The sequence below is a fragment of the Scomber japonicus genome, chromosome 13, assembly GCF_027409825.1.
Source record: "Scomber japonicus isolate fScoJap1 chromosome 13, fScoJap1.pri, whole genome shotgun sequence".
In the NCBI taxonomy this organism is placed as follows: Eukaryota; Metazoa; Chordata; class Actinopteri; order Scombriformes; family Scombridae; genus Scomber; species Scomber japonicus.
The window spans coordinates 16,851,017-16,875,861 of NC_070590.1; the positions used below are offsets into that span (position 1 = coordinate 16,851,017).

The 24,845-nt window shown below is 42.7% G+C and overlaps 1 protein-coding gene and 26 non-coding genes across 27 annotated transcripts in view; 26 read left to right on the forward strand and 1 right to left on the reverse strand.

The window, feature by feature from the left end:
• The window catches only part of LOC128370906 (cilia- and flagella-associated protein 54-like), a 72,040-nt gene that overhangs the window by 36,205 nt on the left and 10,990 nt on the right, over positions 1–24,845 (reverse strand). Inside the window, exons 32-54 of the mRNA XM_053331090.1 lie at positions 24,439–24,527; positions 24,114–24,311; positions 23,628–23,800; positions 23,390–23,541; positions 22,947–23,156; positions 22,513–22,712; positions 22,008–22,143; positions 21,772–21,889; positions 21,425–21,580; positions 21,121–21,330; positions 20,907–20,994; positions 20,571–20,741; positions 17,894–17,960; positions 17,571–17,756; positions 17,372–17,458; positions 17,160–17,279; positions 16,742–16,789; positions 16,442–16,583; positions 15,968–16,104; positions 15,697–15,851; positions 15,480–15,603; positions 14,939–15,098; positions 14,451–14,608 (exon numbers count right to left, since the gene is read on the reverse strand). Of these exons, the coding sequence (XP_053187065.1) occupies positions 14,451–14,608; positions 14,939–15,098; positions 15,480–15,603; positions 15,697–15,851; positions 15,968–16,104; positions 16,442–16,583; positions 16,742–16,789; positions 17,160–17,279; positions 17,372–17,458; positions 17,571–17,756; positions 17,894–17,960; positions 20,571–20,741; positions 20,907–20,994; positions 21,121–21,330; positions 21,425–21,580; positions 21,772–21,889; positions 22,008–22,143; positions 22,513–22,712; positions 22,947–23,156; positions 23,390–23,541; positions 23,628–23,800; positions 24,114–24,311; positions 24,439–24,527 (3,285 nt within the window). The remainder of the gene's footprint in view (positions 1–14,450; positions 14,609–14,938; positions 15,099–15,479; positions 15,604–15,696; positions 15,852–15,967; positions 16,105–16,441; positions 16,584–16,741; positions 16,790–17,159; positions 17,280–17,371; positions 17,459–17,570; positions 17,757–17,893; positions 17,961–20,570; positions 20,742–20,906; positions 20,995–21,120; positions 21,331–21,424; positions 21,581–21,771; positions 21,890–22,007; positions 22,144–22,512; positions 22,713–22,946; positions 23,157–23,389; positions 23,542–23,627; positions 23,801–24,113; positions 24,312–24,438; positions 24,528–24,845) is intronic.
• Positions 127–198, forward strand: trnah-gug (transfer RNA histidin (anticodon GUG)). The gene has a single exon. It is a non-coding gene; the product is annotated as a tRNA-His (tRNA).
• On the forward strand, positions 325–397 carry trnar-acg (transfer RNA arginine (anticodon ACG)). The gene has a single exon. It is a non-coding gene; the product is annotated as a tRNA-Arg (tRNA).
• Positions 679–750, forward strand: trnah-gug (transfer RNA histidin (anticodon GUG)). Its single transcript has one exon. It is a non-coding gene; the product is annotated as a tRNA-His (tRNA).
• On the forward strand, positions 885–957 carry trnar-acg (transfer RNA arginine (anticodon ACG)). The gene has a single exon. It is a non-coding gene; the product is annotated as a tRNA-Arg (tRNA).
• trnah-gug (transfer RNA histidin (anticodon GUG)) lies at positions 1,239–1,310 on the forward strand. Its single transcript has one exon. It is a non-coding gene; the product is annotated as a tRNA-His (tRNA).
• Positions 1,445–1,517, forward strand: trnac-aca (transfer RNA cysteine (anticodon ACA)). The gene has a single exon. It is a non-coding gene; the product is annotated as a tRNA-Cys (tRNA).
• Positions 1,799–1,870, forward strand: trnah-gug (transfer RNA histidin (anticodon GUG)). Its single transcript has one exon. It is a non-coding gene; the product is annotated as a tRNA-His (tRNA).
• Positions 1,997–2,069, forward strand: trnar-acg (transfer RNA arginine (anticodon ACG)). The gene has a single exon. It is a non-coding gene; the product is annotated as a tRNA-Arg (tRNA).
• On the forward strand, positions 2,351–2,422 carry trnah-gug (transfer RNA histidin (anticodon GUG)). Its single transcript has one exon. It is a non-coding gene; the product is annotated as a tRNA-His (tRNA).
• Positions 2,549–2,621, forward strand: trnar-acg (transfer RNA arginine (anticodon ACG)). The gene has a single exon. It is a non-coding gene; the product is annotated as a tRNA-Arg (tRNA).
• trnah-gug (transfer RNA histidin (anticodon GUG)) lies at positions 2,903–2,974 on the forward strand. The gene has a single exon. It is a non-coding gene; the product is annotated as a tRNA-His (tRNA).
• On the forward strand, positions 3,101–3,173 carry trnar-acg (transfer RNA arginine (anticodon ACG)). Its single transcript has one exon. It is a non-coding gene; the product is annotated as a tRNA-Arg (tRNA).
• Positions 3,455–3,526, forward strand: trnah-gug (transfer RNA histidin (anticodon GUG)). Its single transcript has one exon. It is a non-coding gene; the product is annotated as a tRNA-His (tRNA).
• trnar-acg (transfer RNA arginine (anticodon ACG)) lies at positions 3,661–3,733 on the forward strand. Its single transcript has one exon. It is a non-coding gene; the product is annotated as a tRNA-Arg (tRNA).
• trnah-gug (transfer RNA histidin (anticodon GUG)) lies at positions 4,015–4,086 on the forward strand. The gene has a single exon. It is a non-coding gene; the product is annotated as a tRNA-His (tRNA).
• trnar-acg (transfer RNA arginine (anticodon ACG)) lies at positions 4,213–4,285 on the forward strand. Its single transcript has one exon. It is a non-coding gene; the product is annotated as a tRNA-Arg (tRNA).
• trnah-gug (transfer RNA histidin (anticodon GUG)) lies at positions 4,567–4,638 on the forward strand. The gene has a single exon. It is a non-coding gene; the product is annotated as a tRNA-His (tRNA).
• On the forward strand, positions 4,773–4,845 carry trnar-acg (transfer RNA arginine (anticodon ACG)). Its single transcript has one exon. It is a non-coding gene; the product is annotated as a tRNA-Arg (tRNA).
• Positions 5,127–5,198, forward strand: trnah-gug (transfer RNA histidin (anticodon GUG)). Its single transcript has one exon. It is a non-coding gene; the product is annotated as a tRNA-His (tRNA).
• Positions 5,325–5,397, forward strand: trnar-acg (transfer RNA arginine (anticodon ACG)). Its single transcript has one exon. It is a non-coding gene; the product is annotated as a tRNA-Arg (tRNA).
• On the forward strand, positions 5,679–5,750 carry trnah-gug (transfer RNA histidin (anticodon GUG)). The gene has a single exon. It is a non-coding gene; the product is annotated as a tRNA-His (tRNA).
• Positions 5,877–5,949, forward strand: trnar-acg (transfer RNA arginine (anticodon ACG)). Its single transcript has one exon. It is a non-coding gene; the product is annotated as a tRNA-Arg (tRNA).
• On the forward strand, positions 6,231–6,302 carry trnah-gug (transfer RNA histidin (anticodon GUG)). The gene has a single exon. It is a non-coding gene; the product is annotated as a tRNA-His (tRNA).
• On the forward strand, positions 6,437–6,509 carry trnar-acg (transfer RNA arginine (anticodon ACG)). Its single transcript has one exon. It is a non-coding gene; the product is annotated as a tRNA-Arg (tRNA).
• Positions 6,791–6,862, forward strand: trnah-gug (transfer RNA histidin (anticodon GUG)). The gene has a single exon. It is a non-coding gene; the product is annotated as a tRNA-His (tRNA).
• trnar-ucg (transfer RNA arginine (anticodon UCG)) lies at positions 11,710–11,782 on the forward strand. The gene has a single exon. It is a non-coding gene; the product is annotated as a tRNA-Arg (tRNA).

Sequence of the window (24,845 nt, forward strand, 5' to 3'; positions counted from 1 at the left end):
CACAATGCCTCACTGCTTTTAACCAGATACTTTTCATTTCCATTTAAATGAAAACAATTTGACCCTCAACTTATCTTGAGCTCAAAACGTTTGACTACAACGACAAAGCACTGAGAAAGCCAAGTTGCCGTGATCGTATAGTGGTTAGTACTCTGCGTTGTGGCCGCAGCAACCCCGGTTCGAATCCGGGTCACGGCAGTAGCTGGAAGCGTTACTATTTTTCGTCGTCGCTTTCATTTAGTCCAACCAACCGACCGACCAACCAACTACACAACTAAACAGGCATACCTTCCTGTTTGAGGCCCCATGACCTCCCTCTCTGTAGGGCTAGTGGCGCAATGGATAACGCGTCTGACTACGGATCAGAAGATTCTAGGTTCGACTCCTGGCTAGCTCGCTCTCAACTTTAGCTTGAAAGTCACATGTTCTTCGTTTCCACAGTCAATCCACTACATGCTATGTACCAAAGGAGGTTTACATACGGCAAGAGCCAAACAGCACATAAATGCTGTTAAGACATCCAAACCCTTAACTTTCACTCAGTAAAGAAATCACAATGCCTCACTGCTTTTAACCAGATACTTTTCATTTCCATTTAAATGAAAACAATTTGACCCTCAACTTATCTTGAGCTCAAAACGTTTGACTACAACGACAAAGCACTGAGAAAGCCAAGTTGCCGTGATCGTATAGTGGTTAGTACTCTGCGTTGTGGCCGCAGCAACCCCGGTTCGAATCCGGGTCACGGCAGTAGCTGGAAGCGTTACTATTTTTCGTCGTCGCTTTCATTTAGTCCAACCAACCGACCGACCGACCAACTACACAACTAAACAACTAAACAGGCATACCTTCCTGTTTGAGGCCCCATGACCTCCCTCTCTGTAGGGCTAGTGGCGCAATGGATAACGCGTCTGACTACGGATCAGAAGATTCTAGGTTCGACTCCTGGCTAGCTCGCTCTCAACTTTAGCTTGAAAGTCACATGTTCTTCGTTTCCACAGTCAATCCACTACATGCTATGTACCAAAGGAGGTTTACATACGGCAAGAGCCAAACAGCACATAAATGCTGTTAAGACATCCAAACCCTTAACTTTCACTCAGTAAAGAAATCACAATGCCTCACTGCTTTTAACCAGATACTTTTCATTTCCATTTAAATGAAAACAATTTGACCCTCAACTTATCTTGAGCTCAAAACGTTTGACTACAACGACAAAGCACTGAGAAAGCCAAGTTGCCGTGATCGTATAGTGGTTAGTACTCTGCGTTGTGGCCGCAGCAACCCCGGTTCGAATCCGGGTCACGGCAGTAGCTGGAAGCGTTACTATTTTTCGTCGCCGCTTTCATTTAGTCCAACCAACCGACCGACCAACCAACTACACAACTAAACAACTAAACAGGCATACCTTCCTGTTTGAGGCCCCATGACCTCCCTCTCTGTAGGGCTAGTGGCGCAATGGATAACGCGTCTGACTACAGATCAGAAGATTCTAGGTTCGACTCCTGGCTAGCTCGCTCTCAACTTTAGCTTGAAAGTCACATGTTCTTCGTTTCCACAGTCAATCCACTACATGTTATGTACCAAAGGAGGTTTACATACGGCAAGAGCCAAACAGCACATAAATGCTGTTAAGACATCCAAACCCTTAACTTTCACTCAGTAAAGAAATCACAATGCCTCACTGCTTTTAACCAGATACTTTTCATTTCCATTTAAATGAAAACAATTTGACCCTCAACTTATCTTGAGCTCAAAACGTTTGACTACAACGGCAAAGCACTGAGAAAGCCAAGTTGCCGTGATCGTATAGTGGTTAGTACTCTGCGTTGTGGCCGCAGCAACCCCGGTTCGAATCCGGGTCACGGCAGTAGCTGGAAGCGTTACTGTTTTTCGTCGCCGCTTTCATTTAGTCCAACCAACCGACCGACCAACCAACTACACAACTAAACAGGCATACCTTCCTGTTTGAGGCCCCATGACCTTCCTCTCTGTAGGGCTAGTGGCGCAATGGATAACGCGTCTGACTACGGATCAGAAGATTCTAGGTTCGACTCCTGGCTAGCTCGCTCTCAACTTTAGCTTGAAAGTCACATGTTCTTCGTTTCCACAGTCAATCCACTACATGCTATGTACCAAAGGAGGTTTACATACGGCAAGAGCCAAACAGCACATAAATGCTGTTAAGACATCCAAACCCTTAACTTTCACTCAGTAAAGAAATCACAATGCCTCACTGCTTTTAACCAGATACTTTTCATTTCCATTTAAATGAAAACAATTTGACCCTCAACTTATCTTGAGCTCAAAACGTTTGACTACAACGACAAAGCACTGAGAAAGCCAAGTTGCCGTGATCGTATAGTGGTTAGTACTCTGCGTTGTGGCCGCAGCAACCCCGGTTCGAATCCGGGTCACGGCAGTAGCTGGAAGCGTTACTGTTTTTCGTCGCCGCTTTCATTTAGTCCAACCAACCGACCGACCAACCAACTACACAACTAAACAGGCATACCTTCCTGTTTGAGGCCCCATGACCTCCCTCTCTGTAGGGCTAGTGGTGCAATGGATAACGCGTCTGACTACGGATCAGAAGATTCTAGGTTCGACTCCTGGCTAGCTCGCTCTCAACTTTAGCTTGAAAGTCACATGTTCTTCGTTTCCACAGTCAATCCACTACATGCTATGTACCAAAGGAGGTTTACATACGGCAAGAGCCAAACAGCACATAAATGCTGTTAAGACATCCAAACCCTTATCTTTCACTCAGTAAAGAAATCACAATGCCTCACTGCTTTTAACCAGATACTTTTCATTTCCATTTAAATGAAAACAATTTGACCCTCAACTTATCTTGAGCTCAAAACATTTGACTACAACGACAAAGCACTGAGAAAGCCAAGTTGCCGTGATCGTATAGTGGTTAGTACTCTGCGTTGTGGCCGCAGCAACCCCGGTTCGAATCCGGGTCACGGCAGTAGCTGGAAGCGTTACTGTTTTTCGTCGCCGCTTTCATTTAGTCCAACCAACCGACCGACCAACCAACTACACAACTAAACAGGCATACCTTCCTGTTTGAGGCCCCATGACCTCCCTCTCTGTAGGGCTAGTGGCGCAATGGATAACGCGTCTGACTACGGATCAGAAGATTCTAGGTTCGACTCCTGGCTAGCTCGCTCTCAACTTTAGCTTGAAAGTCACATGTTCTTCGTTTCCACAGTCAATCCACTACATGCTATGTACCAAAGGAGGTTTACATACGGCAAGAGCCAAACAGCACATAAATGCTGTTAAGACATCCAAACCCTTAACTTTCACTCAGTAAAGAAATCACAATGCCTCACTGCTTTTAACCAGATACTTTTCATTTCCATTTAAATGAAAACAATTTGACCCTCAACTTATCTTGAGCTCAAAACGTTTGACTACAACGACAAAGCACTGAGAAAGCCAAGTTGCCGTGATCGTATAGTGGTTAGTACTCTGCGTTGTGGCCGCAGCAACCCCGGTTCGAATCCGGGTCACGGCAGTAGCTGGAAGCGTTACTATTTTTCGTCGCCGCTTTCATTTAGTCCAACCAACCGACCGACCAACCAACTACACAACTAAACAACTAAACAGGCATACCTTCCTGTTTGAGGCCCCATGACCTCCCTCTCTGTAGGGCTAGTGGCGCAATGGATAACGCGTCTGACTACGGATCAGAAGATTCTAGGTTCGACTCCTGGCTAGCTCGCTCTCAACTTTAGCTTGAAAGTCACATGTTCTTCGTTTCCACAGTCAATCCACTACATGCTATGTACCAAAGGAGGTTTACATACGGCAAGAGCCAAACAGCACATAAATGCTGTTAAGACATCCAAACCCTTAACTTTCACTCAGTAAAGAAATCACAATGCCTCACTGCTTTTAACCAGATACTTTTCATTTCCATTTAAATGAAAACAATTTGACCCTCAACTTATCTTGAGCTCAAAACGTTTGACTACAACGGCAAAGCACTGAGAAAGCCAAGTTGCCGTGATCGTATAGTGGTTAGTACTCTGCGTTGTGGCCGCAGCAACCCCGGTTCGAATCCGGGTCACGGCAGTAGCTGGAAGCGTTACTGTTTTTCGTCGCCGCTTTCATTTAGTCCAACCAACCGACCGACCAACCAACTACACAACTAAACAGGCATACCTTCCTGTTTGAGGCCCCATGACCTCCCTCTCTGTAGGGCTAGTGGCGCAATGGATAACGCGTCTGACTACGGATCAGAAGATTCTAGGTTCGACTCCTGGCTAGCTCGCTCTCAACTTTAGCTTGAAAGTCACATGTTCTTCGTTTCCACAGTCAATCCACTACATGCTATGTACCAAAGGAGGTTTACATACGGCAAGAGCCAAACAGCACATAAATGCTGTTAAGACATCCAAACCCTTAACTTTCACTCAGTAAAGAAATCACAATGCCTCACTGCTTTTAACCAGATACTTTTCATTTCCATTTAAATGAAAACAATTTGACCCTCAACTTATCTTGAGCTCAAAACGTTTGACTACAACGACAAAGCACTGAGAAAGCCAAGTTGCCGTGATCGTATAGTGGTTAGTACTCTGCGTTGTGGCCGCAGCAACCCCGGTTCGAATCCGGGTCACGGCAGTAGCTGGAAGCGTTACTATTTTTCGTCGTCGCTTTCATTTAGTCCAACCAACCGACCGACCGACCAACTACACAACTAAACAACTAAACAGGCATACCTTCCTGTTTGAGGCCCCATGACCTCCCTCTCTGTAGGGCTAGTGGCGCAATGGATAACGCGTCTGACTACGGATCAGAAGATTCTAGGTTCGACTCCTGGCTAGCTCGCTCTCAACTTTAGCTTGAAAGTCACATGTTCTTCGTTTCCACAGTCAATCCACTACATGCTATGTACCAAAGGAGGTTTACATACGGCAAGAGCCAAACAGCACATAAATGCTGTTAAGACATCCAAACCCTTAACTTTCACTCAGTAAAGAAATCACAATGCCTCACTGCTTTTAACCAGATACTTTTCATTTCCATTTAAATGAAAACAATTTGACCCTCAACTTATCTTGAGCTCAAAACGTTTGACTACAACGGCAAAGCACTGAGAAAGCCAAGTTGCCGTGATCGTATAGTGGTTAGTACTCTGCGTTGTGGCCGCAGCAACCCCGGTTCGAATCCGGGTCACGGCAGTAGCTGGAAGCGTTACTGTTTTTCGTCGCCGCTTTCATTTAGTCCAACCAACCGACCGACCAACCAACTACACAACTAAACAGGCATACCTTCCTGTTTGAGGCCCCATGACCTCCCTCTCTATAGGGCTAGTGGCGCAATGGATAACGCGTCTGACTACGGATCAGAAGATTCTAGGTTCGACTCCTGGCTAGCTCGCTCTCAACTTTAGCTTGAAAGTCACATGTTCTTCGTTTCCACAGTCAATCCACTACATGTTATGTACCAAAGGAGGTTTACATACGGCAAGAGCCAAACAGCACATAAATGCTGTTAAGACATCCAAACCCTTAACTTTCACTCAGTAAAGAAATCACAATGCCTCACTGCTTTTAACCAGATACTTTTCATTTCCATTTAAATGAAAACAATTTGACCCTCAACTTATCTTGAGCTCAAAACGTTTGACTACAACGGCAAAGCACTGAGAAAGCCAAGTTGCCGTGATCGTATAGTGGTTAGTACTCTGCGTTGTGGCCGCAGCAACCCCGGTTCGAATCCGGGTCACGGCAGTAGCTGGAAGCGTTACTGTTTTTCGTCGCCGCTTTCATTTAGTCCAACCAACCGACCGACCAACCAACTACACAACTAAACAGGCATACCTTCCTGTTTGAGGCCCCATGACCTCCCTCTCTGTAGGGCTAGTGGCGCAATGGATAACGCGTCTGACTACGGATCAGAAGATTCTAGGTTCGACTCCTGGCTAGCTCGCTCTCAACTTTAGCTTGAAAGTCACATGTTCTTCGTTTCCACAGTCAATCCACTACATGCTATGTACCAAAGGAGGTTTACATACGGCAAGAGCCAAACAGCACATAAATGCTGTTAAGACATCCAAACCCTTAACTTTCACTCAGTAAAGAAATCACAATGCCTCACTGCTTTTAACCAGATACTTTTCATTTCCATTTAAATGAAAACAATTTGACCCTCAACTTATCTTGAGCTCAAAACGTTTGACTACAACGACAAAGCACTGAGAAAGCCAAGTTGCCGTGATCGTATAGTGGTTAGTACTCTGCGTTGTGGCCGCAGCAACCCCGGTTCGAATCCGGGTCACGGCAGTAGCTGGAAGCGTTACTATTTTTCGTCGCCGCTTTCATTTAGTCCAACCAACCGACCGACCAACCAACTACACAACTAAACAACTAAACAGGCATACCTTCCTGTTTGAGGCCCCATGACTTCCCTCTCTGTAGGGCTAGTGGCGCAATGGATAACGCGTCTGACTACGGATCAGAAGATTCTAGGTTCGACTCCTGGCTAGCTCGCTCTCAACTTTAGCTTGAAAGTCACATGTTCTTCGTTTCCACAGTCAATCCACTACATGCTATGTACCAAAGGAGGTTTACATACGGCAAGAGCCAAACAGCACATAAATGCTGTTAAGACATCCAAACCCTTAACTTTCACTCAGTAAAGAAATCACAATGCCTCACTGCTTTTAACCAGATACTTTTCATTTCCATTTAAATGAAAACAATTTGACCCTCAACTTATCTTGAGCTCAAAACGTTTGACTACAACGGCAAAGCACTGAGAAAGCCAAGTTGCCGTGATCGTATAGTGGTTAGTACTCTGCGTTGTGGCCGCAGCAACCCCGGTTCGAATCCGGGTCACGGCAGTAGCTGGAAGCGTTACTGTTTTTCGTCGCCGCTTTCATTTAGTCCAACCAACCGACCGACCAACCAACTACACAACTAAACAGGCATACCTTCCTGTTTGAAGCCCCATGACCTCCATCTCTGTAGGGCTAGTGGTGCAATGGATAACGCGTCTGACTACGGATCAGAAGATTCTAGGTTCGACTCCTGGCTCGCTCACTCTCAACTTTAGCTTGAAAGTCACATGTTCTTCATTTCCACAGTCAATCCACTACATGCTATGTACCAAAGGACAGTGGTGGACGAAGTACACAGACCACGTACTTGAGTAGAAGTTGAGATACCTAGTGTAAAATATTACTCCAGTAAAAGTGAAAGTGCTCCCTTTAAATGTCGACTTGAGTAAAAGTATAAAAGTACTTGGCTTCAAATGTACTTAAGTATCAAAAGTAAAAGTAATTTGGTGTAATGTAGTTCCAATGTCTTGGTATGTCCTTTATACACTCAATCAAGTCATTTAAGGTTAAAAAGCCCACTAACACCACCCTGAAAACAAAATGTTTTCCATTTGTGATATCTGGTATTGATATCTTTTGAAATTATCATAAGCACATCATACTAAATGGAAATCACCTGATTAGGAATTAATAGGGAGGGGGAAAACCACACTAGACACATATTTCTTTAACTTCCATGTGTTGGCAGGGCAGGCTACTGGACAGCGAAACTTTGTCAAATGAATGCTAATAGAGATATGGATGGAGGAGAAGGCAAGTTGGGACAAGTAGCCAGGTAGGGGGCCGGGCCAAAACTGCTCGACACACGATGTGTTCTGATTGGTACACTTGCGGTGCACGTTCATTTGGACCTGTCACAGCAGCTGGTCACGCATGCATGTTGTGGAAAGGAACATTGAAAGGAACGACAGGTTTTTGGAAAGTAGTTGAGTAAAAAGTAAGATTTTCCTCTTCCAAATGTAGTTGAGTCAAAGTATAAAGTCTCACAAAACAATGATACTCAAGTAAAGTACAGATCCGCTAAAAAGTTACTTAAGTACAGTAACGAATTACTTGTACTTCGTTACTGTCCACCACTGCCAAAGGAGGTTTACATACGGCAAGAGCCAAACAGCACATAAATGCTGTTAAGACATCCAAACCCTTAACTTTCACTCAGTAAAGAAATCACAATGCCTCACTGCTTTTAACCAGATACTTTTCATTTCCATTTAAATGAAAACAATTTGACCCTCAACTTATCTTGAGCTCTAAACGTTTGACTACAACGACAAAGCACTGAGAAAGCCAAGTTGCCGTGATCGTATAGTGGTTAGTACTCTGCGTTGTGGCCGCAGCAACCCCGGTTCGAATCCGGGTCACGGATTTTATCGATTAACTCGAGTGTGTAGTTCACGTCGACTTGTTTGAATGAAAATCGTTTTTTCTCTTTAACATCCGCTAACGCTTCCCTTTGGCCTGCCGTAGAATGAGCTCGCCCCTCCCTCCCCCCGCACAGAGCGCGCATTTACCAAATAGTGAGTGATAGAGATAGTAGTGAGTGACAACATGGCAGCAAGCAGGGAAGAACTCGTTCCGAAGAAAGGCACTGTGTCATCCGTTATTTGGAATTGGTTCGCGTTCGCGAGGTCAGATTTAGACCAGACAACACCCCGCTGCAAAGTATGTATGAAGTCTGTTGCTAGCAAAGGCAGCAGTACGACAAATTTACTGCAGCACCTCAAACAAAGGCATCCTGTCGAATGGGTGAAATGTTGCGCGCAGCGAAATGAAAAAGACAGCAGCACCCCAAGCACCACACGCACAGCCGCCAAAATACAGTCCACCGTACCACAAACATTTTCAAACTGCATCCCATATGACAAGAGTTCGGCCCGCTGGAAAGCCATAACAGATGCAGTCGCTATGTATATAGCAAAGGATATGGTGCCAATATATACGGTGGAAAAGCCGGGGTTCATTAACATGATCAAAGTTTTGGACCCCAGGTATGTGCTACCTAGCCGAAAGTTCTTCTCCGACGTTGCCTTGCCCAATTTATACAATAGCACAAGACAACGGGTCGCAAAAGAGTTACAAGAAGAAGTGTCCTTTTACTCCGCCACCACCGATTTGTGGTCAAGTCGGACGATGCAACCCTATATGAGTCTCACAGTGCACTTTGTCAACAACGACTGGACTCTGCGGAGCGTCTGCCTTCAAACAGCATACTTCCCAGAGGATCACACGGGTGAAATTGTAGCCCAGGGGCTAAGAGATGCCCTCAACTCATGGAACCTTGCCGAAGACCGACTCATTTGTATGACTACTGACAGCGGCAGCAACATGATTAAAGCTCTGAAGGACAATGCGTGGCCTAACCTGCAGTGCTTTGGACACAGATTGCACAATGCTATCGGTAAGTCTAATGGCTATCCATCAAGTGACATTTTTTTACATTAGCAACACAATCTAAGTAATGCATCATGTAATTAATGCATCAAGACAATATTATGACAAAATGTATGAATTAATACATTTTGAAATGTCCCCAGAATCAATCTATCTATCTATCTATCTATCTATCTAATCATAATGGTATACAATGTGTGTGTGTGTGTGTGTGTGTGTGTGTGTCCCTCCCCCCCCCGCGTCTTTGTTGTCACTTTGTAGCCGCTCCACAGAGGGCACATGGCTAATTAATATGCACGTGCTGACCATATATGGTTGTGTCCCGGTGTTCCGGGAGCGCAGTATGAGGTGTGTTTGGCACCTGGCTAAGTAAACTCGTGAGAAGGGGTAAATTCACTAATAGATGAACCCTTTGGCTTTGTTTAGCTAATATATTGAAGCCATGGGGGTCTTCTATTATCAGATTTACTTCTCCCTCTAGGTTAACTAACCCAGGTTTGTCACTTAACCACTTTTATGTAATACCTCTCTGGACTATTGTTTTTGTTGTTATTTGTGACAACAAGTCTTAAAATAACACCTCCAGGAGGTTACAGTTTCATCTCTCTACCACTAGGTACTTATACTATATTGACGGGGTTAGATAGAATAACATTACTGAAAAGAGATTAATACAGTTTTCTTTGACTAAAACTAGACTAAAATAGTCAGGGACAATTCTGACTAAAACTAGACTAAAATGCTCAGACTTTTCGTCGACTAAAACTTGACTAGACTAAAAGGAGTATGAACATGACTAAAACTAATAAAAACTAAAACGACCGCTTGACACAAAGACTAGACTAAAACTAAAAGTAAAATAGGCCGCCAAAAACAACACTATGTGTGTGTGAATGAGTGTGTGCCCTTTGTGCATGTGCATTCATATTGTACAGAAATTGAAGCAAGACAAGTTTGTGAATGTAGTGGTATGTTCCCCTAAAATGTGTTTTGATTAGGCCTATGTATTTTTCATTTACTACAGAGAATGGTGTGAAGGAGGACCCACGGATCAATCGTGCTATTGGGGTATGTAAAAAGGCTGTGTCTGCCTTTTCTTACAGCTGGAAAAGAAGAAGAGACATGAGCGAAGTACAGGCAGAGCTTGGTCTACCCACTCATCAGCTGATAACCGAGTCCCCGACCAGATGGGGTTCACGCCAAAGGATGATAGAGAGATTTCTCGAACAGGAGAAGGCTCTAGTCCGTGTCCTGGGTTCGGACAAGAGAAGTCGCCATCTTGTGCCCACTTGGCAAGATTTGGATGTGTTGGAGTCGATAAATAAAGCTGTGAAACCACTCCAAGAATTCACTGATGCACTCTCTGGGGAGTCCTATGTCAGTGTTTCATACATTAAACCAGTGCTCCATCTTTTCAAAACCAGTCTCCTAGAGCCAGGGGAGGAAGACACAGAGCTCACCAAAACAATAAAAGGGAACATAATGCGGTACCTTGACGACAAATACAGTGACCCTGTAAAAGATGAGCTCTTGGACATGGCCTCACTGGTTGACCCAAGATTCCGCACAACCTACATTGACCCAGACAAGGTGGAAGAAGTCAAAAAAAGAGTTGTTGCTGAGCTGATGGCTCTACCTGCTCCTGCCAACAACAGTACACCACAGCAGCCTGGCACAGCTGTGCAGGTGCGCCAAGAAGATGCACAGCCTCCACCCAAGAAAAAGATGACTTTAGCGGCCTTCTTCAAACAGAATGCAGTGTCATCTCCCAACCAGTCAGAGGCAGAAAAGATAGAGACTGAGCTGAAATCTTACCTATTGACCCCTGAAGTGGACCCAGACACCAATCCTCTTGAGTGGTGGAAGCGCCACCAACCAAATTTTCCTAGGCTAAGTGTCCTGGCAAAAAGATACCTCTCAATCCCAGCAACAAGTGCACCCTCAGAGAGGGTTTTCAGTGTGGGGGGGGGCATTGTTACATGCCACCGGGCATGTCTAAAGCCAGAGGTGGTAGATAGGCTTGTCTTCCTGGCTAAGAATGTTTAGAAATGTTTAGAAAAAAGCACCCTATGCTGTCATGTACAGATAACTGATGCTGTTGAATGTTATGTACGGTTACATATCATGTTACATTTTCACAGTTTACAATGGCAGGGCCTGCCATATTGCCTTTTTGGCTAGTTGTTGTTGATTGCACTTTAACTCCAAGGGAGAAATAAAAATAAACAAGTATTTTTTGGAACTATTTCTTTGTCATCTGCATCTGAATTTGGGGGCTGTTGAGAAAATCGATTTAAATCGTAAATCGGATTTTTTGTGAAAAAATCGGGGATTTTTTTTTTAGGCCATATCGCCCAGCCCTAGCCGCTTTCATTTAGTCCAACCGACCGACCAACCAACAGAACAACTAAACAGGCATACCTTCCTGTTTGAGGCCCCATGACCTCAGTCTCTATGTAGGGCTAGTGGCGCAACGGGTAACGCGTCTGACTTCGGATCAGAAGATTCTAGGTTCGACTCCTGGCTAGCTCGCTCTCAACTTTAGCTTGAAAGTCGAATGTTCTTCGTTTCCACAGTCAACCCACTACATGCTAACCCCTAAATTCCATTCTAGTTAATGTGTGTACTTCCACCGGTTGCGGAACGGCTCCAGCCGTCCAGAGGCTTCTGGAGGACATACGCAGTGTTTCTGTTTTTGCCGGATGCCGGATCCGGTTTTCAAAATAAAATACACACGGCGGATCATATTTCTCAGCACTATACCTTGAAAACGACAATTTAATTATTTTTTTAACAGTCATTTATATATTCATCAGGTTTTCTTAAAAAAATATAACTTTGACCTGAAGGACAAAACGAACAATATTAGTTCAACCATTATAGAAACAAGTATCTTTTCTGGCAAACCATTGAGGAATTGGCCGATTGATGATCGTGGTATACTCTGTGTTGTTGTAGCAGCTTTGTTTTTCACATTTTGTCATCAGTATAACATAATACTAATGGCCAAATCCACAAAAGGATTGCTCTGCTTTTCGGGAAGCTAAATCAGAGCAAATGAGACAATAACATAGAGTGTTATTCACTAAGCAACTGCGAAGGTTGAAATTCAATGCAAATCATGGTGCGTCTATGTTATTTGCATATTAGATAATATTCATACATTTGGTGCAAAATGGACCCGTTTCTATACAAATAAGCCTCTTTGCGAAAACAGTCTAATTCACCAGTGCAAATTGCCCCACACAATTTGGGTGGAATTCATGGATAGCGGACCAAAAATGGCACCTATTAAGTCGAATAAGAATTACTTGGTTGGCGCACACGCCAAAAAGTTTCTCGCTTCCAGGTTTGCTTCTGCTCCCACTAAATAGGCACAGTAGTGTTTCTTACGCTGGCCCTGCCAGCAAGTCCCTCCATAGGCCAATAGACTTAATAAATCCCTTTTCTCGCCTCAGGGAAAAGTTTACTAATGGCGTTTTTCCACTACACAGTTCCAGCACTACTCGGCTCGACCCGACTCGGTTCCAGGAACGACCTTTTCCATTACAAAAGGTACCTACTCAACATGGGCGGGGTCGTAAGTGCACGGCTCCGCGAAACTGCAGTGACTTCGTTTTATACGTGAGACAAACACATAAACAATGGAGGACATGGAGGCAATGGTGTACTTGCTGCTGTATGTGGCTTTTGTCACACACAAAGCAAGAAATTTGAGCCGTATGGCTGTAACACTGTTGCCAGTATTTAAAAATGCTGGGTTTGATTCTTGTGTGGGATGGCTCATGACCCTTACAGCGACAACTCCTCTGACCAATCAGTGGCCGGCAGTCTGTTGACATCACATTTAGTATCGGCTCGGCTCACTCGGAACCTCGACAAAGCAGGTACTAAAAAAGTACCATGTACCAGGTACTATCCCTAGTGGAGACGCAAAAAAAACGAGTCGAGTCAAGTCGAGTCGTGCTGGAACTGTGTAGTGGAAAAGCGCCATAATATAAAACCTTCATAATTGACCTCATTAGCAGTGCAACGTTTCCTGCCAACAGACATCTCTTTAACAATGGTAGACTATGGAGAAAATGTTTCATGAGCCGCAGGGGTATTTTTCGGTGCAATACCGTGAATGGCCACTGGGGAAAATTGACTGCAAGGCTGAATGGTGGCACTGTATCCAGCCTTACCTTGTAATGCATCCATGTTGGAAGTCTGCCAAGAGTTGGTGCACACTCACTCTTCACTCACACTCTCTCTCTCTGTCACTTCATATCTTCCTACTTGTGATGCTTGATTGGTATTGTATTCAGTGACACCTGAATAACATTACTGTAAGATAAATACATTAATCTAACATAGTTCAAACCTGTCTGAGTCACATTACTGGAGAATTAAAAGAAGGAAAATACATGAAAATTGGTTTATGATTTTAGAGAGCTCTGTGTGTGCATCTCAGACACAAAATATGAGCATTTTCAGCTCTCTGCATCTCTGTTATCGTTATCATCTGTGTGCTGAAATGTGGAGAAAAGGCTGAAACACTAGAAACTGCACTGCTCACTCGAACAGCTATTTGCACTAGCACAACATTTTTTGTGGATAGGACCTCAAAACGGGGCAGACTGCAGGTGCAAATACTGCGCAATCCACGGTGCAATCCATTCTTTGTGGATTTGGTCTTAAGCGTACCCTTTACCTTATGGCGCTTTTCCACTACAAAAAAGTACCTACTCAATGTAGGCGAGGTCGTCATAGTACGGCTCCACGAAACTGCCATCACTTCATTTTATACGCAACACAAACACATAAACAATGGAGGACTTGGAGGCAGTGGTGCACTTGCTGCTGTATGTGGCTTTTGTCACACACAAAGCAAGAACATTGAGCCGTATGGCTGTAACGCTGTTGCCGGTATTTAAAATGCTGGGTTTGATTCTTGTGTGGGATGGCTCATGACTCTTCCAGTGAAGAGACCAATCAGTGGCCAGCAGTCTGTTGATGTCACATTTAGTCTCGGCTCACTTGGAGCCTCAGAACAGCAGGTACTAAAAAAGTACCAGGTACCAGGTACCATCCCTAGTGGAAACGCAAAAAAAAGGAGTCAAGCCGAGTCAAGTCGAGTAGTGCTAGAATTATATAGTGGAAAAGCGCCATAATTGTTACCATTCCTTGGATGTAATCATGTCTGTGTTTGTGTTGGTACCTGAAGTAGTGCCATGCTGTCATCAGTCTTGCCTCTGTGTTCGTCTAATTTCGCACCTTCCACCATCAAAAGGGCTCGAATGTCAACATCTCCCCATAGTGCACATTCATCAAGACCCTCCTGTAACATCCGAGCTGCTCCCTGATTAATGTTCTTACCTTTAAAAGACAATCCCCATATACACACAGTTAAAATGCACACAGATATTGATTCAAAATCTAATATTAATCATTCTATTATTCACCTGCAGCTAATGCAACTAATGGAAAACAGGGTTTTTATTACTTTAGTTATCCATTTTAGGTGCTGATCATACTTTCACTTTTCAACTTTGTAATACTCCTAAATCTTGTGGTGACATTTTACACTAGTGGGCACAATATATTGAACCATCTTCTGTATGTAAAGCGAAATACTCCATCTACTTTTCAAACATACATCCAGTACTAGTCTGTGTATAGAGAGAGAAGCACAACACATGGCCAGACCTGGGGAATGCACAGTAGCGTCAGGGATCTGTGCAGCCAGGCTGCGGAACAGAGCCAGGCGGCAACGTAGCCACAGAGCAACTCCAATTCTCTCATTGGCCTCAACTGCTCTGGAACAGTCTACATGCAAGGGACTTGACAGAGTGCAATCTTTAGTACTCTGTAGACAGAATATAAAACATATAGTCATATGCATTGACACATTTCAGCTGCTAAAGTTAGGATAAGTAAATTGACAGGCACAGGTGTGATTTTAATCCTGCAACTTATTCACACACCACTGAACTTTAGGTTAAAGGGTTAACATTTTGTCATGCTTTACCTTTTCCAGTAACCTCATTATCAGAATCAATGGATATAGTAAAAGGAATATTATATCAGGACCACATTTATGTTTCTGTTGTGTGGTACTGTTGGTTGTGTTGTGATGCTATTTACAACACAATACATAGATAGGAATTTCATATGCATGAGATTTGTTCAAAATTTAACTAATGTGATTCAGCATTTTATCCCAGACTTATTGATGTAAACATGCTACCTGTTCACTTTTAGCCATGGCATATGGGAGCCCAGACGCAGGTTTCTCAGAGCCAGGCATGGATCCACTCATCATTAAAGGTGACATGTGCAGCAGCATCAATGATGAAACTGCCATCTCAGAACTGAAGGTTGTTTTTTAAAATGGTAGGGAAAATGAAGATAGACAAAAAAAGGCTTGTGAACACACAAACAGTACACATGCAACGTTGTCATACCTAAGTGCAGCATGTCCTTGTTGAAGGAAGAGGTTGGCCTTTAGAAGTTTGAACTCAATTGCTAATTCCAGGTTCTCAGTTTCACTACAGGGCTGAGATGTGAGCTTCTGCGCAATGGAGGGCAGCAAGGAGGATGCTGCTTCTAGCAAAAGGAACTACAACAGAAGAGATGAGAGATATGGGCGAGTTAAAAAAAGCTGGAAAAAAGCTTTCTAAGTGGACAAATACCTGAAGTAAAGGTCTAAAGGTCTAAATCCCCCACAAGTATTACCTTAATCCTTCCTGGAGTGAGTTTCTCCTTCTCTGAATCAAGAGCCAGCACTTTTGGCTCCTCTGTCTTTAGGCAGGAGCCCTCACAGCCCAGTCTTTCCTGTTCATGGTGTTCTGAGGTCACTGAACAAGCTTCTTCTTCGAAATAATTCAGAATTAAATCAAATTAGTTACAATGTAAAGTTATTGTGAAAGCTTTAGTACACACATATAGCATAGTATGATAAAAATGATGTATGTAATGGAAGAAAGTTAGTCTTAAAAGCCAGTGTGTGCATTTTTGTGATGCAATGACAGAATCTCATTTAGCCTAGTGAGATTAGAGGTGGTATAGTAGTGGCATGTTTTTCTCAAGAAAATGCAGACCTTTTGGAAACCAGATATCTGGAGATTCTACGAGAGATGTCACATGATCCAATCAATAACGGCAACATATAACAACAAAGAAGAATGCACTGTACTCTTGTTTACAGACCTGGCAGAGGAGGGCCATATACAGTGTTACTGAGAGCAAGCACTAGTTGAATACGGGCAAGGTTGAAACGAAGGCACAATGTGGATCCATACACCGTGCCAACCTCTGGAGCAATGTCACAGTTCACAAGTTCTTCCAAAGCCTAACCACCAAGAACCACATACACAAGAAATCCACATTTAGGAAGTATATTTTTGGGAATATCTATAGCTTGAATTAGAATATTTCCACCGAATCATACTGGTGAAATAATCCCTTATCGTCTTCAAAAAAACTAAAGAAATCCTCTACAGAAAGTACCTCAGTGTTATCCAAGAGAGACTTGCTGCAGTGGAACGTCTTCAGAGGCTGCACAACAAGTACAATGTGTTAGAACTGTTTACAGCAATGAATCTGTGATAGCTGCTTAAATTACGGCATGAATAAACAAACACCATGACAATATCTGCAATACTGTATTATTATTGCAAATATTTTGCTAAACAAATCCAGCAATACAGTCCAGTAATGTTCAAATTTGAACAGACGAAACAGACAACCTTATCTCTCCAATATGGTTGCACACACACAACCATATTCCACATATTCCATTAAAGAATCAAATCTACAAGGCCTAAACGTGCACCCTAAAGTTACACACTGTCAACAATAGCCAGATGAAGGTCTTACATTACCAGTTTAAACAGGGTTAGAGAAGCAAAAGGGTGTGTGTACATACTTGGAGATTGTCTTGGTTGATGTAGTGTCCATTTGGCAGACAAACCCCTGTTCCATGTATTACCTGAACTGCCTCTTTTACAGCTTCAGTGAACAGACACAGTTCAGTAAGAGCTTGTATCTGCAGAAAACACAAACCCAGATTAAAAACTCCAGAGGAAAATATAAGAGGAAAAACATTTAAATGTGCACATTGGAGACACAGATGCTGACCTTAAGTATTTTGCCCTCAACAAAGTGTTGTACATCCCTGCACACAGTCCCCACAAAATATAGGTAAAGGGCCAGCACGGGCAGAAGCTGAAATTGCAGACATATTAAATACTCAGTCAATTATTTATCCTGGGCATTGCAGCTTAACATGAAGACAGAGAGACAGACAAAGCTTAACTACATGTGTTTATGTGTGTACCGTAATGTGGTAGCCTGTGGTGAAAAGCCAGTGACAGATAAAATTGAGGCTGGTTACAGTGGTGCCGAGGTGAACCCTGTGGGGTTCCGAGAAAAGGTCGACTCCAGGGAGCAGTTCATCTCCAATGCTGTGGGAAGCGTACTGTAGGTCGGCCTGGGGCTGAGCCAGGGAGCAACACAGCACACACTAGGGAAATGATTACACAATAAACCACATGGTTTACAATCAGAACAGCAAAACCACCTCCTATCACCATTACTTAATAGTGCATTCAGCAACAAAAGTAAAAATCATGTTTGTGAGAGAGATATTAAAGATATTACCTTAAAGAGGTGAGCAGACAAGAGACAGCACTTGGTCCGCTGGCTGATATCAGAAGTTAAGATATACCTGAAGATCAAACACATCCCTCATGAAAGTGAAAGTGGGCTGTAATGGCATAAAATATGAATGCAACACACACACACAAAAACACCAAATCTACAACCCCATTTCCAATGAAGTTGGGACGTTGCTTTTCAGCCTATATTCAATTGAATACACTACAAAGACAAGATATTTAATGTTTAAACTGATAAACTGTGTTGTTTTTTTGCAAATATTCACTCATTTTGAATTTGATGCCTGCAAAATGTTCCAAAAAAGCTGGGACAGGGGCAACAAAAGGGACTGGGAAAGTTGAGGAATGCTCAAAAAACACCTGTTTGGAACATTCCACAGGTGAACAGGTTAATTGGAAACAGGTGAGTGTCATGATTGGGTATAAAAGGAGCATCCCCGAAAGGCTCAGTCATTCACAAGCAAGGATGGGGTGAGGTTCACCACTTTGTGAACAACTGTGTGAGCAAATAGCCCAACAGTTTAACAACAACGTTTCTCAACGTACAATTGCAAGGAATTTAGGGATTTCATCATCTACGGTCCATAATATCATCAAAAGATTAAGAGAATCTGGAGAAATCTCTGCACGTAAGCGGCAAGGCCGAAAACCAACATTGAATGCCCGTGACCTTCGATCCCTCAGGTGGCACTGCATTAAAAACCAACATCAATGTGTAAAGGATATTACCATATGGGCTCAGGAACACTTCAGAAAACCATTGTCAGTTAACACAGTTCGTCACTACATCTACAAGTGCAAGTTAAAACTGTACCATGCAAAGCGAAAGCCATATATCAACAACACCCAGAAACGCCACCGGCTTCTCTGGGCCCAAGCTCATCTGAGATGGACTGACACAAAGTGGAAAAGTGTGCTGTGGTCTGACGAGTCCACATTTCAAATTGTTTTTGGAAATTACGGACATCGTGTGTCCTCCGGGCCAAAGAGGAAAAGGACCATCCAGATTGTTATCAGCGCAAAGTTCAAAAGCCAGCATCTGTGATGGTGTGGGGTAGAGGTGTGCATCTTCACTGCCCCCACGATTCAATTCGATTACGATTCACCAGTCTACAATACGATTCGATTATACGATGCATCCCGATGCATTACATCCTCAATTTTCTATATTACCTCAATTTTCTATATTACCACACATGGCTTTTTCATCAATTAACACAAACAGTCAGATAAATATGCAGTCTTTATTTAGAAAGTTGCTTTAAAATTAAGATGTAAACAAATGTCACGTTTTGTTACATTAAGTTGTAAAGAAAAATTATTCTAGGCGAAATCTACCAACATGTGTGTGGAAAAAAAATAGTGTTAAATTAAAGTGCAAATTAAAAAAAAAAAAACATTTTTCCACCACACAGCAGATCCAAGCGCACTCTGAATGTGACAAACATGACTTTCGGCGTCTGAACACAGCAGACACATTGTCTGCAACACTTGAATGATGCTCTGCACTTCCCTTTCACATCTCCTCCTCCGATCTTTGGCTGGGCTGGGTCAGTAGTTTTCTTTCCGTCGTTGTGACCAGAGGCTAACATTAGCTCAGCCTGCCACCGGCTAATGTGGTTCCTCATATTAGTGGTGTTACCGACGTATTTGATTTTAGCATGGCGAGTTTTATAAATAGCATGGGTCTTGTCCAGTTGTCGTCGCATCCCAGGAATTTCATAAAATCCGAAATGTTCCCAGATGTCCGCTTTTAAGTTGTGTGGGGTTTTTTATCGCGCTACTGCTTTCCTCCGCCATGTTTAGATGTCTGGTTTCCTGTGCACACGTCCGTCCGTCCGTCCGTCCCTCACAATACAACTTTATTGTCCAGCAGAAATGCAACAACAATCGTCCATGTTTTATTTTGAAATTAAAAATCGATTATGTGAAGTTACTGCATCGATTCAGAATCGTCCCATTAAGCATCTCGATGCATCTTTGAATCGATTATTTTCTACACCCCTAGTGTGGGGGTGTGTTAGTGCCCATGGCATGGGTAAGTTGCACATCTGTGAAGGCACCATTAATATACAGGTTTTGGAGCAACATATGCTGCCATCCAAGCAACGTCTTTTTCAGAGACCTCCCTGCTTATTTCAGCAAGACAATGCCAAGCCACATTCTGCACGTGTTACAACAGTGTGGCTTCGTAGTAAAAGAGTGCGGGTACTAGACTGTCCTGCCTGCAGTCCAGACCTGTCTCCCATTCAAAATACGACAACGGAGACCCCAGACTGTTGAGCAACTGAAGTTGTACATCAAGCAAGAATGGGAAAGAATTCCTCCTACAAAGCTTCAACAATTTGTGTCCTCAGTTCCCAAACGCTTATTGAGTGTTGTTAAAAGGAAAGGTGATAAAAGACAGTGGTAAACATGCCCCTGTCCCAGCTTTTTTGGAGGTTGTTGTGTTGCAGGCATCAAATTCAAAGTGAGTGAATATTTGCAAAAAAACCAATAATGTTTATCAGTTTGACCTTAAACATATTGTCTTTGTAGTATATTCAATTGAAAATAGGTTGAAAAGGATTTGCAAATCATTGTATTTTGTTTTTATTTATGTTTTACACAACGTCCCAGCTTCATTGGAATTGGGGTGGTATGATATCACTGGAACCTACTGTGCAATCTTAGCAGTGAGCCCAGCAGCCTGTAGACATCCCCAGATGCCAGCCTGTTTCAGGACTTGTTGCAGGGGGCCACCACCAAAGGACACACCATCCCATTTCTCTACCACACCTGAGTTCTGTAAAGCAGAATCTACAGCTTTGCTCCAGTATGAATATGCTGCCCTGGAGATAAAACGGAACAAACAAAAATATTGTGAGAATGTAAATAAATTCCATCTGTTTATCTTGGTTTGTTGTTGTATAATTGGTAAAAATGTATTCAGTAACAGGCTACAGACTTGCTTCAACACACACATACACGCTCCAGAGATAAAATAGATTTCCTACCGCGTGTTTCCATTATAGAAGTGCAGGTTTCCCATTTCATGCAGTGCCAAAACTCTGAGGGAGTCGTGGCTGTTGGCCTGGAGATACTCTAAAGGAAAGTTGGATTGAGATGGGAACGAAAAGTAAGACCTTTGAGACCCTGACCGCATGACTACTTCATACAGTTATTTCATGCTATCTTGTCATTTAGCTTGGCTGTATTTTTTGTTCTTACTAATTGATGTGGAGTATGCAGCAATGACAGTGGGCATATGGTCAGGGCTGACAGGGAGGCTGTAGAGAGCCTTTGGAGTAGAGTAGCCCTCCTCCATCAGGTCACCAGGTTCGATGTTTGGAGTTGGCATAACCATAGGACTGAAATCAACCAGGCTTGCAGAATGGCTGACACTTCTGCTTTGACAGTGCCGCAAATGTGCCGCAAAGCCTGGAAAGAGACACATACAGTGAAAACAGTGTGAGTTTAAAACAGTTGCTGTCTCACTACTTTTGTGTGTATACTCTATCAGCATTGAACTCACAAGACTGTGTGTATGCTAGAAGCAGCAGCAGTAATGAGCGGCTATGCTGGAAGACGTGAAGACAATGAGGTCTCCTCTCAAGAGCTTGACGGTAACAGCACAGTGTGTCTTCCACATCCAAAGGAACACACACAAGGGACATGGAGTGTTGCATCCCTGCACACATGCACATTGAAAACATCATACATCATAACAAACAATGTGTCCGCCCTCTGATCTTTGTATATATTTTAATCTGTTTGAGTCAGTTTGCTCAATTCTTAATATCTCATATTATTTCTCCTTATGTAGTATCTTCCACCATTCCAATATTATTTGTTAATTTAGTTGAATCTAGGTGTTCAAACCTTTAAGCTCAATTGTGTCTCTAGGCGTAAGGTTTGTGAGTGGTGCTTTTTTGCCGCTCAAAGATTGAGGGGTCCACCCACTGAGCAGCTGGCAGTCTACATAGCTCCTGTAAGTTACCTGAAAAAGACAAGAAAGCACCACATGCACATACAGATTGGGATGATTTGGAATTGAGTATGCCTTTTGATCATTTATAAAAAGCTTGAACATGTTTGTGTGTGGATGTATACACTACCTGCTTGCCAGTGGCCTTCTCTGTCTTGATATGGTGAGGTTGTGGGACTGCAGGCCCACCAAAACAGCGAATCCTTTCAAGCAGTCTCCTCTGAGCGAGGACTAGTAGGGGAGTTACTATCAAGGCATAACGCTCCCTAGGATAGACATACATAATATGTCAATTTTAAGTCATAAAAAGAACAATGTTTTCTATGAATACCTGAGAGATTCAGTGTGTGTTTTGAAAGATTTCTGTATATTATACCAATATACATGAGTATGTGCCTGTCTTTTCATGGCTTCCTATACTGACAGCATGTTTCTGTTCTTTCCTTTTCTTTAATAAAGTCTTAAAATTGAAAAGGTCACATTTAATTTCATGATATGAATTTCTCATTTTTCATCCCTCTCTCTTGAAAGTTCCCACAAAAAATGTATTTATAATTACATACTACTATTTCTTTATTATATCCACGATAATCAGTGGTTTATAGAAATAGAAATAAAAAATGTTTATTATTTACTGTGTGTATGAGTTGAAAAGTAAGGCAAAGTGGGCCAGACTTTCCCATTTGCCACTGTCATGGAGCCACTCCAGTGTGTGCAACACCAAGGTGCGGACCCAACGCAGGTCCACCTGTGTGCTGTCATCCAGTGGGGCTGAGAAGTGAAGACTGGACTCTAGCTCCTCCTCAGTTAAGTCGCTATCATACAAACTCCACAGCTGGAAGAGACAGCGAAAAAATGAAATGAGACTAATAAACAGGACTGTATCATCTTTACCTTTTATTTGTGCAGATGACAAGATGCAAACTGCAGTGAACATAGCAATCAGTGGCAGCCTAGAGATCACAGCACACTTTGTATTATAGTGGTTTTGTCTGGAATTATCTTGCCTTGAGTGGAGGTTCTGAAAAAAGCAGCTATTTTTGTGCATATAACTGTAAGTAGCACTTACCCCGAGTCTGTTTAGCATGTCCATGATTAAGTCAGTAGACAGCACAAGTAGCGGGTTGAAAGTGGTGTGCAGTTGGTCTGATGTAAGCAGGAATGGAGGTTTAACCTGAGCAGCTCTCTGTACAAATAGAGCAATTCTGCAGCTTTGATCCCATGCAGTCTGACACACAGTCTGCAGAGTGGTCCAGTGGCTGCCACGGTGGGCCAACACCTGAAAAAGATTAATAATAGATGCATAAAACACAATACATCACACACAATTTAATAAAATAAGTTAGCACTGACTGTGACTGAACAACAGAATTAATACAAATAATAGATTTGTGTTTTTTATACAAAGATACCTACAGTTAACAAGTCTGAATGTAGATTGCCTGGTCACATGTAATTTCACCATTTGTGTATCTGTGTATGAGTGTATATCTGTGCATGTGTGTATGGTACCATGGCCCTTCGAAGATGTATAGCAGCATTTTTAAGTGAGTCCAGCAGCAAGGCAGAAGTGCGTTTCTGAATCTCCAGCTGCTGGTGAACAGACTGAGAGGGGTCCTCTCCCTGCTCAAAACTCTTATCTGTGGGAGAGTCATGAACTCTAGCTTCTGTAAGAAAGGGGGAAGACAAGTAATGAAAAACAGACCAGATAAGAACTTTTCTTCAAATATGTCAGTGTCATATCCCTCACCCTCCTTTTTGTTTCTGTCTTTGTGTGCAGTCATCACATAATCCCTGACAACGGAGTGAGAGGAGTCTCTCTCAGAGACAACCTCACAACATGACTGTTGTTGTGAGTTCCTCCGCTGCACAAGGATACCAGTGTAGGCCAGAGAGAAACACAATGGATTTAACTGGCTGTACCTGAGACAAAGCATATACGCATATAATATTATAGGCATAGATACACCGTGTATGTTGAATGATTCATATTTTGAAAACAAATCATGACAATAATGACTAAAAATAACCAATCAATTAATATATGTCTCTTAGTCCTAACATGATCATAGAAATGTCTTGAGCCAGTTAATGTATCCCATATCTGTCCAAAAAATCTTTTAAGTGCAGATTTAGCTATAAGTGTGACAGATACGAATGGTGATGGATTTAATCAATAGTTCCTGGAAAAACACAGAGAAAGTGAATTTAAGTGTCCACTATCTTGTGTGCGAACCTGTGCTGTAGGTCTCCTCCAAGCAGCTGGTTCAGTGCCTGATAAAACACTGCTAAATGTGCATGAGCCAAGTTGTAGTTGAGGTGTGACTTCCATACTCTCTCCTCACAGCACATTTTCCTGAGCTGACACTGCTTCTTGTGGCGTTGCACCACAGACGACATCAAGGTCAGCAGGTTCTCCACAGCCTGCATCTCCCTACACAGAGAGATGTCAACCCATATGTATAATTACACAAAAACACTGACATCCCCAACACACACATAACAAACACACACACACACACACACACACACACACACACACACACACACACACAAAGTACCTGTTAGTTCTCACTCTCTGAAGCATGCTGGGTGGCATTTTCTGCTTTAGTCTTTTTCTCACATCATCATGAGAAGATGTGTTCTTGTTCTGTTACAAAAAACAACAGAAGTATTAATATTATTTAAAATAGCATAGTAAGTATTTAAGACAAAGGGACAACAATACTGAATAATTCAAATATAATTTAATAGCTCATTCATTTTTATGCTTTTTTAAAATCCAGAAAGAATTTGTTGCCCATATGGTGGCACAGTAGGTTGTGACAACTTTACAATGTCAAAAACGCACCTTTCCCCATATAAAAGGACTGATTTTATTTGTGCTTAAACAAACAGCAAAACAAATAGATAATTATTGTAAATTCAAGAGAATGTAAACTTGGCAAGGTTTGGTAATGATGCCAGA